General features: G+C 36.9%; 1 protein-coding gene across 2 annotated transcripts; it reads left to right on the plus strand.

The window, feature by feature from the left end:
* Window positions 1-633: 633 nt before the first annotated feature.
* Window positions 634-5368, plus strand: LOC110924633 (probable serine/threonine-protein kinase PBL26). 2 transcript variants are annotated; one of them, XM_035989997.1, is made up of 5 exons: window positions 634-1021; window positions 1819-2036; window positions 3310-3499; window positions 4409-4800; window positions 4948-5368. In XM_035989997.1, exons 1-5 carry the CDS (start codon window positions 916-918, stop codon window positions 5308-5310), a joined length of 1269 nt encoding a protein of 422 aa, XP_035845890.1. In that variant the 5' UTR covers window positions 634-915; the 3' UTR covers window positions 5311-5368. The 2 variants fall into 2 exon arrangements, with proteins under 2 accessions (XP_035845890.1, XP_035845898.1); XM_035990005.1 differs by lacking the exon at window positions 1819-2036.
* Window positions 5369-13870: the final 8502 nt, after the last annotated feature.

The raw sequence follows: 13870 nt of genomic DNA on the forward strand, positions 1-13870 counted from the left end.
ATAGGGTACAATACCTCCATGCACCAGCATGTTACTTATTTATACGATCTAAATAGCTTAATAATATGATTATTATGTCAATTAGGTGAGAAATGTAATAAAAATAAATAGTTGAGTATATTAAAATTAGAGAATTTTAATACTAAACTAATACGTTTTATTTGTCATCTAATTTCTTAAATCCAACTAAATCGGTTCGGCCAGTGAACCAATAAGACGTCAAGTTAGCTAACCGATCCGGTTATGAAAATATCGAATAAAACACAACATGGCTTCATTATTTCTATGCGTACCTACAAGAAAAAAAGTACTTATATTATAATTTTACATTGATATTTATAGATTGCCTTCTTATACATTGTCTTCAAAAACATATTGACATAGTTATAAAATATTTTATAAATAAATAAGAAAATATTTCTTGATACACCTAACTTCTACCGTAAAATACACGTTTTAGCCGGCTATCCAACTCATCATTTACTAACAAATATTTCTATAAACAAAAAAAATGCCACCCAAAAATGTGAAATCTTCAGACTTTTTTTTATTCCTCATTGACTTAAAAGTTGTAAAAAAATGACTAAAAAATACATGCCAAATGGTTCCCACGTTTCCTTCTTCCCCTTCAAATTCTCCTTCGCTTTCTCTCCACATCCTTTGGGATCTTCTCTCTTTCCATCTTTGTTCATACCATTTCTTTATCTATTTGAAAGATTTGATGATCCAATCCTTGTGCTAAAGAAATTTATAAAATCTATGGTACTTTGTTGTATGTTTTTGAACAAATTGATGTTAGAGAGAGAGTTTGCATTTTTTTTTTCATTGAGACAATGGGAATGGATGGAAGGATTGAGAAATCTTGATATCATAATGTGTTGTTAAAAATCTTCAAACATCTAACTTGACCGAAAAATGAGTTGTTTTTCGTGTTTTTCATCAAAAGGAAAGAGAAGATCAAGGAGACATGCAAGTCGAAGAGCAAAAAGCCCAATTGTACACCGTGAACCACCTCCCGCTGGTAAGTATTATTTTTTCTTGTTAGCTAGTCGTATAGAAAAAAAAAACATATGATTTATCGTACATTCACTCTTCTTTGTAAATTCTCGGTGGTATCATATTAATCATCAAATTTGATGTTCGTCCCTTCTTTTTTATCATGATCATTGCCCGCTGAAGATGATTTGTACACCATCAAATTTATCTATATATCATTGATTCATGTTTAAAAATAAAACCCTCATATAAACAATTCCATACAACATAACAGGGGGTCAGGGCCCCCTGGCCCCTTCTAACCTTCGCTCTTGGGATGTTTGTGATCGTGTAACATGTATGAGAGGTTACTTAATTATAATTTCTACAAAACATAAATAATCAGAGTAACACATTCAACAATGAATGTGTTTTTTATAAGAGAAAACATGATTTTGAAAGGACAAAAAAACATCAACTGGTTGGAAAACAAAGCGGGATCAAGGTTGGTCCTCCATCCTTTTTAAAACCATTTAACAATAACAATTAATATAGTAATAAATATAACTATAAAAAGAACTATAAAAGTATTTAAAAGAACTATAAAAAATATTTAAAATTTCAAAATAATGACATGTGTTCTGTCAACACATGAAAATATTTACGTAAATATGGCAACCTTTTTATAGTCAAAACATGAAAATATTTACGTAAATTTGGCAACCTTTTACATTCAACATTTATAACTGTACTAAAAAATACATGTCAACCCAACATTAATCCTTTGGAACCGTTAACTATAAAGGGTCTAACTATAAATATAATCCAACATTTTCTGTGTAGAAAACAGGAATCATAAAGCTGTTACACCAAATAGAAGAAGCAAAGAAAATGGCAATAATCCTGCTGCCATAAAAACAGACACCGGCGACAAAATTGCGGCTCAAACTTTTACTTTCCGGGAACTAGCTGCCGTTACAAAGAACTTCCGGCAAGATTCTCTCATCGGCGAAGGTGGATTCGGGAGAGTTTACAAGGGAAAACTTGCTAAAACCGGCCAGGTAAATTAGCAAAGATGCAATTGGCAAATATGTAGGCTAGACATGTTAGATAATAGGTTAACAAACTAGGCGGTGTTCAAATAATTAATGTGTTAACCTATTTAACTAAACATGTCGACATGTTAACCAGTTTAAAATTAGAATAACAGATATACTTTATAAGGTAAACCTGCCAACTTGTTTAGTGCTCGTCTAACCCATTTATTATGACTCCTCAACCCAATTACAAGTTAATTGTACCTCATCTACAAGTCGTCAACATGTTTGCAACTCGTCTAGATAAATAGATTACACAGGTTGTGTTCAGGTTACATGATTTTAGGTATGTCTAGCTTAGGGTTAAGGTCTTTGATTTGAATTATATGGGTTGTATTCAGGTACACCATTTCAAGTACGCGTTAACATGACACCATTGCCACCTCTGATTAAAACAAGTTGGGGACGAAAGTGATTATTAGAGTATACATAGGTCAAGCGACTTTAGTGATGATATAGTTCAAGCGACTTTAGTGATGACAAGCGAATTTAGTTGTCACTAAAGTCGTCTTGATCCTTCATCATCGTCGTCATCATCATGCTCAGTAGATCCCACAAATAGCAAAACTAAGGTACGGTCTGAGGAGGGTAAGATGTAGACAGCCTTACCTCTAGCCCGTAGAGATAGAGGGGTTGTTTCCAGTGAGACCCCCGGCTCGATAGTAGTTTTGCATCAAGCTTTGAACATAAGGCACATAACACTCAGCAATCGAGACAAAGGCCGATTAGTGCATGTACCCTTGTCTTTTCGGCTATGAACACCACCACATGATGCATGATTACCCGTTTGCCGCTTTTAACATTATTTTCATGAAATTAGTAAAATAACGTTAAAATTAGTGCACTTTCACTCCCCCCAGGGCCCACACATATATACATTATATATGCACACCGCAAGCAGCAGGGCGTAAAGTTGTCTTCGTCCTTGTGTATACATATTGAACATGTAGCTTGTATTATAATCAACTGATGCATATGAGATTGAGTGTATATATAGGTCAAGCGACTTTAGTGATAAGGTAGGTCAAGCGACTATTTAGCGATGACAAGCGAATTTATTATCACTAAAGTCGTCTTCATCTATATCATCACTAAAGTCGCTTAAACCTATATATACTCTAATATAAAACATGTAACACTATGTCACTATAAGAGGCCGTTGTCACCGTTAAATAATTCAGTTTTGATTATATTTTTACAAAACAGTTTAATAGTGTTTCAACTATTTTTCTTTCAGGATGTGGCTGTGAAGCAACTGGATCGAAAGGGGTTGCAAGGAAACCGTGAATTCCTAGTCGAAGTTTTGATGTTAAGCCTTCTTCATCATCCGAATCTGGTGAGTTTAGTAGGGTATTGCGCAGATGGTGATCAAAGAATTCTCGTGTACGAGTATATGTCTGCAGGCTCACTAGAAGATCATCTATTCGGTAATATTTGTTTGCTTTTCTTACTATCAAAGGTAGTTTCTCATTAGTCACCATAATTTTTTTTTTTTTTTTTAAATCAGAAGTCTTTTAACACTACCAGAAAACTAGCATTTGTGACAGAAAAAAATCATCTGAGCTTTTGAGACTGAATGGTTGAAAAATTAGCAAGTACAACTATGTCGCAAAACGGTCACAAATTTGGCATCCGTTTCGCAAATCATACGCAAAAAAAAAAAAGTAATTATAATAAGACCTTTTAAGAATGCTACCTGCTAGCCTCTCTAGTCTTCATCGAGGCGTTCACGTTGCGGTTTAAATTTATAAAAATAGGTTAAATCAGTCATCGGCTTGGTTTAAAAAATGATATGTTTTTTTTTTTAACTTTCTCATAGTGGATTGAACGGTTTGGTTTATAGATTGGTTTAAAGACCATTCGATATCAAACTCGACCTAAGCGGATACTCAAATCATTAAAAATAACACAAACAATATATGTATCCAACTCTGACCGTTATGAAGGAGTAGATACATTTGCTCGATTAAAGACATCTCAGGATGTTTATCCGGTGATTTAGTTGGTCGTTCAAAAAATAATATGTTACAATATTAAATAGTTAAATTTTCTGGTAGTCATAAAAAACCAATACCATTAAGTAATATATTACATACTTCTAGAAGTTTTAGGTGAACCTAACCCATACCAAAAAGTTACCTTTTTTTTTTGAAGGGTAGTAAGCTCAAGCTTAAGTTGGTTTGACTCCTTTTCAGTTTTCAATCCTTTGCTCTAGTTTAAAGAGATTAAAACGTTACTAATGACTTAGCTTATTGTTTGATCTAAAGCCGACAAAATCTAACTACCCCTTTAATTGGTGTAGCTACTTATGATGGATTGCACAATCAAATATGCAGATCTTCCTCCAGGGAAAGCACCACTACCCTGGTTCACAAGGATGAAAATCACGTTAGACGCTGCAAAAGGTCTAGAATACTTGCACGATAAAGCTAACCCGCCTGTTATTTATCGTGACTTAAAATCTTCCAACATCTTACTCGATCAAGATTACAATGTCAAACTCTCCGATTTTGGGCTAGCCAAGCTTGGCCCAGTTGGGGACAAATCACATGTGTCAACAAGAGTAATGGGCACATACGGATATTGTGCGCCCGAGTATCAAAGAACGGGACAATTAACAGTTAAATCTGACGTTTATAGCTTTGGAGTTGTACTGTTGGAGCTCATCACAGGACGGAGAGCCGTTGATACAACAAGGAGAAATAAAGACCAAAATCTAGTTACTTGGGTAATTACGATTTTGCTCTTAGTTAACTATTTCATTTATTTTTATTTATTAACCTAAAAATAAAAATATAAACATTAATGTGTCCACCTATAGTGTATTTGAATAATTTTAAAAACTATATTTGATGTTAGATTTATTATTGAACAGGCAGACCCAATTTTAAAGGACCCACAAAGGTTTGGTGAACTTGTTGATCCACTATTAAAAGGAGACTACCCAGAAAAGGGTTTGAGCCAAGCAATAGCGGTTGCAACCATGTGTCTAAACGAGGACGCATCGGTTAGACCATTGATCAGTGATGTGGTTACTGCCCTTACTTTCCTTGGAGACAAAACCGACACGATAGAGTTAATTGATTCTCCAATTGAACCATCACCATCTCGACCTTTCTCCTATATGAATGAACAACATAAGGCACGTGTTAGTGATCATCGAGAACAAGAGGTTGCAGAAGCCAAGGAATGGGGTATGACTGTAAGGACGGGTGCGATGTCAAATTCAACACGTTAAATTATTTGTTACAAAAATTATATTGTTATAGAAATAGTATGGCATTTTTGTTTTTCCATGTTCACTTGTTTGATAACTTCTTTGATGGTTTCATTTTTAGCAAAAGTCACCACTTAACCGATAAGTGTGACAATGGTGAAGATGGTTTTCTAGGTGGTAAAATTGGTATTTTTATCTTAGTTCTCTCATTTTCTTTTTGTAATTTTGCTCTTTCTTGTAAGGAACAATGGGGAAGGGAAACACTAGACTTAAAATACACGGGTTAAAGTAAATTTTCATTACGAGGAAAGTTCTTTATTTCATGTTTGAAAATGAAAGGGCATTTGGCTTAGTAATATTAAGGTGTATGCGAGAAAAGGTGCCCATCCTTAAGTGGTGAGGGTTTTAAGTCTCGCGGTGGACAAACACACGTACATTTAAAAGTAGGATTAAAAGTATGTATGTGAGAGAGAGAGAGAGAGAGAGAGTTAGCCACTCATAAAAATCATGTTTGCAAGGTTGTTAAATGACAGAAACCGCTTTCTATATTTCACACAGCTAAAAAAACTCGGAGAGGATGAGTAACCAATTTGCTAAAGAGAGCTAACAAAGACGGAAGTGTTGTCAATATCATAAATTGCTTGTACGTAACACCCACGTTTTGTAAACTCTTTTTATTATATATATTAAACCATCCCATAAACATTCCCAAATTTTTGAAAATATTATATCAGAGCGTGAATATTTTTTTCAAAATATTTACACGATAATTGACAATCATAGTTAGGTACATGTAGTGAATATTGTTTTTCAAAATATTTACATAATAATTGACAATCATAGTTAGGTACATGTAGTGATCAAATCCTGGTCAGAAGACATTATAGCTAATTACAATATTTGCAAGGCTGAATCGCATTTGGTGTAAGATTCTTAAAACTGTTGGAACCATCTATACCCGAAGACTCGCCAACAATTGGGATGCGGGAATTGGACCCACACGTTAATAATATTTGGAATTTCTAAGAGATTTGTGTCTAGCATAGGCATAACGACGCTCCAGCAAGCACGGTAGTGCCTAGGATAGGCAAGTTCATGTCTCAACAAGCACGGTTGTGCCTCACTTATTTCAACTAGAAAATCTACGGGTTTGAGTCTTACCAATCGTGTAAGCATCTTTGACACACTAGACCAATTATACTCGACTTAAACCCACGGTTTGAGTCCCCCCTCTCTCTAAAACACAAGCCTTATCTTTCTAGTCGTATCCTTCTAATATCATGAAGCGGGAAGGTTTGTTAGCTAACTAGAGGTTATATACCACTTGCGGAGGCCATCATAAGCTAAATCAACATACTCAAAATATGTTGGTTTGACATCCTAAACCTGAATCTATGTAAATTTGGTGTTTAATGTCACACCCCAGCCTGAGGCAAAAACACCGGGGTGTAACGAAACCCTTGGATAAGAAGTGCTTAAATTTTATTAATAAAAAAAATGTTTCAAGCATCATCCAAATAAACAATAAACCCAGACCATCCCATACTGTATTTTATTTTAAGCTAGTTAAGTCTCCATCCTTGAATCCTATGTGAGCATGCGTGGTCTTTAGTGTCCATTACCTGAAAAACATGCTAAAATAGTAAAATATGTTAACTATAAAGTTAGCGAGAACATAGGTTTGAATAAACAACATAACATAGCACAAAATAATAAACAAGTTTAAACCATACAAGTAATTAAATCCCATATATGTTGTCCACAACCAACCTTTAGTTACTTTATAGTGTGCCCTCTAGTGCCCGACTACCTAACATGAGGACGTCATGATGTTGTTACTGGTGTCGGGTTTTAAACATCCAGACCCACCCGAGAATACTGGATGTGTTTTTCAAACCAATAGATCTATCAATGTACTACCGTTGGCTTTGCAAATTAATGGTTGTGTATTGTTATAATGAGGACGACTTTTAAAAGTGTGTCAAATGTACCATAGAACATGTAAAGCCGTTTTAATCATTTACAAATATGTGAAAACCATTATTTGATTTTTATTGAAAAAACATATCTTGTTGTTAAGAGTATGTTTTCCACCCCAAAGTTTAAACAATGTAAAAGATGGCCTATGAACTCACCATTATACTTGACTTGTTTTCTCGTTGCGTGAAACGGTTATCGATGCCCTATATTATTGTTATTATGTAAGTTGTTTAAGAAACAACTTTGATACCAACTACATGAGGAGAGTTGAATAGAAGATTGAAAATGCGGCTTCAAGGGGTTTAAACATCAAACCCCAATTTGTATGTTGGCTGAATAACGAGCTTCTTAGAGTTTAAAAAGGCATATGAGATCCAGGGATTTTCCATGATTTAGAACATCTTTTTAGGGTTTCAGTTACAAAAAGATTGTTTAATCAGTGTTTATGATTATGAAAAGATGGTCTGAAGCTGTATTTTGACAGCTTTGCGCACCTGTTATGTATTGTTGTTTTGGAGATTAATAACTTAGTATTTTGAGGTGATTTTGATATGGTCGGGTTCGTCTTTCGATGAACTTGATTTAACAAAAACTTATATTTGGATTTGTATTGAATAAGTTAGGATGGTTTAAAGTCGGATCAATGTTGTCCAAAAACAAAAGTTACATATGTTACATTAAAAACATTTGAATATGCTAGTGTTTTGATTTGAAACCATAGTAAACACTTACCACAACAACTTACATAACTGAATTTAACATATAACAATTTACAAACTCAATTACCACAACAACCTAAATAATAGAAGATTCAGCATGCAACAACAAACATTGAATGCAAGCACTTACCACAACAACCTAAATAATAAAATTTTGCACCTAAATGAATCCATCATGCAACAACTTCCATAACTCACTAACAAACATTGAATTTATATATATAAAGAGCTACACCCATACCATTTGGAGGCAACATTGGCTGCAAGCATAAATATGTTTCCATTAACATCCTGCATATACAGAACCAACAATACGACACTAACTATAAAATAACAATATTTTGACTTTCCAGGTCAAATTTGTTACCTTATAACTGCGAATAAGTTAGGGACTTGTTACCTTATGTTTAGTCTTTTGTATATTATGTTTCAGGTTAATGACAGTATAAAACCATTGACTGTTTCAGATTAGCCTTTTATATAAACGCAAACCATTGACTTACAAATATCAACATTTACTTTTGCATAAATGCGAACCATTGGCTTACAAATATCAACATTTATCCGACTCATCATGAATATGAACACAAGGATGATTGTGAATCATCTTTGTATAAATGCAAACCGTTGACTTACAAACCCATATCTGATTCATCATCCATATCTTATTCTTAGATTGATTACAAAAACCCATGATGAGTAAAATTAATCATTACAATTAAGGGAAAATTGATCAACGAAAAATCCGATCTAGTTAGGCAACAAATACATTTACAACACAATCTAGTAAGGTATCATATATATATACACACACACACCTTATCATTACAAACTACCCTTATACCCCTATTCGATTCTATTACCCCTGACTTATTCACATTGTTCCAGAATTTCAAAACGACATTCAAATGCACGACGAGGTAGCGTACGGTAGCATTCAACCTAATTCCGACTACACCATTTCAAGGTCAAGTTCAAAGGTTGATAATTTTTGATAAATTTCGAGTTACAAACTCAAGAAATAACGTTTATCCCTGACACATTGTGTGTCCACTATCACATCAAATGATAAGCTAACCATGATCGTTGGAGATGATGATGGGGGGGTTTTGGTGGGTTGGGTCCGACGACAAACAACAAGGATGCAAGTGAGTGGTTTGTTTGAAAAAAAGAGACACGTTTGGGTATTTAGCGTAGGGGTTTAGGTATAAATACCAAAAAAAAACCACCCCTAACAGTCGTCCTTCACCATCTAATAGAATATACTAGTTTTGATACATTGAGGGACTTAGAATGCATAAAAATGCAACTACGGGGGCTCAAGAGGTCAGTTTTAGACTTTAGGTACTCAACATGTGTTTTCATATAAACCACACAGACTCAACTTGCATTTAAAACCACAAAAGATGATTTTGATCGTCTCCCATGTGAGTTTTAAGGTTGAAACATACGCAACGGAGTAAAATTAATCATTCAAAGCAAGGTCCGACCACTTGTTTCAACCAGTCACCAAATTCTCATTTCATATCAATTTGAGTCAAAATCACCATTTACACCCAAATGAACAGTTACACAATGGATTAACTGTGACAACCCTAGATTTCAAAACCTTTCCTTCACGCGTCACCTGTCAGCGAAACACCAGAGGAGTTTCACCAAGGGAGTTTCACCAGGGGAGTTTCACCAGGGGAGTTTCGCCGGGGGAGTTTCACCAAGGGAGTTTCACCAGGGGAGTTTCACCAGGGGAGTTTCATCGTGAGGAGTTTCATCGTGAGGAGTTTCATCGTGAGAAATTTCACCATGAGGAGTTTCATCGTGAGGAGTTTCACCATGAGGAGTTTCATCATGAGGAGTTTCACCATGAGGAGTTTCACCAGGAGAGTGTTTCGACGAAACACTAGGAGTTTCGCCACCAGGAGAGTTTCGCCAAGAAGGGCTTCAACCCAACCCATTTCATGGCCCAACTGTGTAATGTTATAAGATGTAAACGAAACCCTAGACCCTCATATTCTTGGCGGCAGTTTCTCCTCCTCCATCTTATCGTACCATCATCTTAGCAGCCTTTCTTCATTCATCGAAGCCCCACCCTATGAAGCATCACATCCCCCTCGGCCTAGTGTGTAATCTGAACTCTCGATTAGTATATTTTAACACTAAATTGATTGTATTAGTTTGTTAATCCTAGTTATATGACTACGTGATGAATTGTGTCGGTGTATATGAATAACTATGATTTAGGGTCACAAGAACTATGATTCAGTGTTGTTAGGGATCGTATGGATGCTGATTGTTAATTGAGACTTTACATGATGATGATAAATCGATGATTTCATGTGATCCGATTTGAACGTGTTGGCTATATTTTGATATGATATAACTATGTTTATGATGATTTGATGCATGACAACAGTGATTAAAATGATAGTTGGTTGAATTGCAGTATCTTAATAGAGAGATGAATATATGTTAATTGTTGATTATGATGAACTGATAATTAGAAATTGTATTATGAAACTGTTAAATGGTAGTTAGGGTTTAATGTGAATCGCAGATTTAGCATAAGGTTGTGATTGATGAATGACGATTATATGTGCTTGTACTGGAACCGACTCTTGATCTGTAATTGTTTAGCACCCTTGATCTGTAACTGTTTAGCATGAAAGCCGACGAAAGTTGGTGGACTTTCGTCACCTATAGGCCGACGAAAGTTGGTGGACTTTCGTCACATATGGGCCGACGAAAGTTAGTGGACTTTTGCCACAGGGATGTTTCGTCGTGTAAGTTGATGAATCGATCAGTAGGTGCATGTGTTGTTGATTTTGTTAAATACTTGTGTGTATACAAGCTGTGTGATATCCCAATGAGAATGAGAAACATAGTTCGATTAGTGATTAATGGGTACAACAAGCCCACCTGTTATGTTCTTTGTAAGTTGTGATAGAAACATGAGATATGAACTTGTATTGGAAGAATGTGCTTGCTAACTGATATACTGTGAACTGGTGTGTGTGATGCAACCTGTGTGAAAATAATAACTTGTTTAATCATGAAACTGATATTCATTGGTAACCACGGTAGGGTTGGTTGATTAACTTGGATAACGGGTAACTAATCAAACCGAGCAAACCAAGGTGAGTTCACTGCTCTTTTTCCAAGCATGCGTCCCGGGGAGGGACATCTGGTAAACGTTCCGCGGAGGAATGCTGGGTTATTGGGATGTTTGTTAATACTCGCATATCTATCACCTAAGTCCCATCTACCGATCGTTGCCTGGGAGGCAACAGGATATTAGTTAATAGCGCTATTTAGGCTTGGCAACCTCACACCGCACCGGGGAGGTCGGGGGTGAACTAATGATCCCAGTCTTGACCATTGCTTTGATAGAGGCAATGGGGTTTGGGCAAAACAACTTTAAGCTATCAGACGGTAAACGAGTTATTACAACATCAAATCATCGAATCTGTGAAATGTAATCTGGTAACTGGTATCTAAACATGTTAACAAAATTTTGAACTCACCAGCGTCGTTTGACACACTTGTCTGCATGCTTGCAGGTCTATAGGCTTATATCATTTGGAACTTGCTGTCTGGGAGGCTGGAGTGGTCATGGGTCGAGATACATGGAATCTCAATACAAGTTTAATGGTTTATGTACACATGTTTTACGAAACACTTAACAAATGAATTATGCTTCCGCTGTATACAATGAATGACATGTAACTTTTGTTACACTTTATGTTAATGAATGAAAGTTTTATTTAAATATATTTATGAGTTCAATGTGATTGGTGGCTTGGATCCTGGTATGTCACACGCCTCGCGGGGGTTTCCGCATGTGGTATTTTGGGGGTGTGACAGTTTGGTATCAGAGCCACTGGTTATAGTGAACTTGGTTTTAAAACGTTTTTTTTTAAAACTAGACTATAACCGAACAATTCTGAATACGTGAACACGACCATGACACTCAGTTCCAGATTGCAAGGTTCGTCTTTCTCACTTGTTGCATACATTACATGGCTAGTACACATTTGTTTATGACGTAGCATACGGACACACACTTGTCACCATAGTATGATTACATGAATTGCTTGCTTACATTATGATGCATTGGTAATATGTCATAGTCTTGGGATTTCTGTAATCTTATCGTTTTGATAACCTCTGTTTGGCACTCGAGTTTGGGGACCATTTGACATGAGTTAGGAGGAACTGAGATGAGCATGCAAATCGCAATATTATTGTGGGTGCACACATAATAATAATGTGGGGTGCATGTGAGTCCCAGTGAGGCTTAACAAGTGAAAAAGGGGTTATGTTCCGTTATTTGGTTGATGTGAAACATAACAGTCTATAGGAGTCATAGCAGTGATTGTCTCCTACTTGAATGTGATCTTTTCATTTCCCTCTGAAACCTTTCGAATCTCGATGCTGTCGAGTATTACCTGAACACCCACCTGAATGCCTAGCGAACTGTGTAGAATGTTAGGTGCTTGTACGAACGTCTCCGAGTTGGATGTTGCAGCATCAATGATTGGTCTGTACCCCTCTCACTCCTCCTTGTTTGTGGGAACTCAATGTACTGACGACTTAGACCGCGAAGTGCGATCTCTTCTGCAACACCCTGGAAACACACCGTGTATTACTCAGTCAACTTGCAAGAACGAGGGACAAGAGGGTGAACATAGTACTTTACCAACCTCAGTATTAGGACCTTGGCTACCGGTAGCGGGCAGCAACAAATTGATTTCAAACGAACTCTTAACCCTAGTCAGCGACTCATGGGAGTCAACCTTTACAAATCAATCGGGACATAAGCGATGACAACAGATTATAGTGTGGAATGTATGACTACCAGCACAGCGAGTAGCGCGTTAGGGTGTGGCACAGATGTGAAAAGATGGACTTGGTCGGTGAAAAATCGTAGAGCTCCGTTTCAAGCAACGACATTAGAGGCAACAGTCATGGCAACATCAAGGTACTCGTAATCGTAGCCTTCAGTATGGAAATGAAGGTGCCTACGACATGGATGGGCCGTTGTTAAACCAAGACGACAACAACCAGGGGAACGACAGCGGTACTGGAAATTCTCGTAGCGAAAACAACAACATAATGCTCATGGAAGGGCTCTTGGGGCTGGCGTGGGCGACGCCAGGATTACAGCAACATGGTGGCCAACACGTTCTTGGAGGCTAATCATTTCGTTCATGTTCCATTCAACCCTGATACTTCCTAAAACCAGACCTGTTGTGGAATCGGCCGATGGCAAGACAATTAAAGCCTCGTATATTCGTTGGGATGCAAACTCGACCTTGTGGGACAAGTGATCGACGTCGACCTTCCTTCTGCTATCCTTGAAGGTTTCGGTGCAGTAGTTGTGTAAGTTGGTTATCTAGATATCGCGTAGGTATACCCTGTGGGAAGAAAATTTTGCTTCGCTTTATACCTTGAAGTGTCTGAGTGGTGTAAAGGTTAGCATCATCTCAGCAAAGAAGGCCAGAAGTGCCTACGGAAGGATACCCCGCTATGTTAGCACACGTTACTGATGTTAAGACTAAGGAGGTGAGGATTGAGGATCCACCAATTGTTCGTGATTCCTCTCGGTGTGCTACTCGAGGAACTTTCAGGTTTACTTCCACAACTGTTAGGCAGAATCTCAGTTTGATCTCACGCTAGAGGCAGCCTTAATTCTTCGTACTTCTTACCGTCTTGCGCCAGGAGGGATGCAAGAACTTTCAAATCAACTACAGAGACTGTGTGACAGAAGTTTTGTCGGACCTAGTTTTCGCTCCGGGGAGCCCCATTTATATCCGTGAAGATAAGCCTTTTCGTATGCATACTGATTATCGAGAACTCAACAAAGTGGCAGTCAGGAACCGTTTGCC

The sequence above is a fragment of the Helianthus annuus genome, chromosome 1 (genome assembly GCF_002127325.2).
Source record: "Helianthus annuus cultivar XRQ/B chromosome 1, HanXRQr2.0-SUNRISE, whole genome shotgun sequence".
Lineage (NCBI taxonomy): Eukaryota > Viridiplantae > Streptophyta > Magnoliopsida > Asterales > Asteraceae > Helianthus > Helianthus annuus.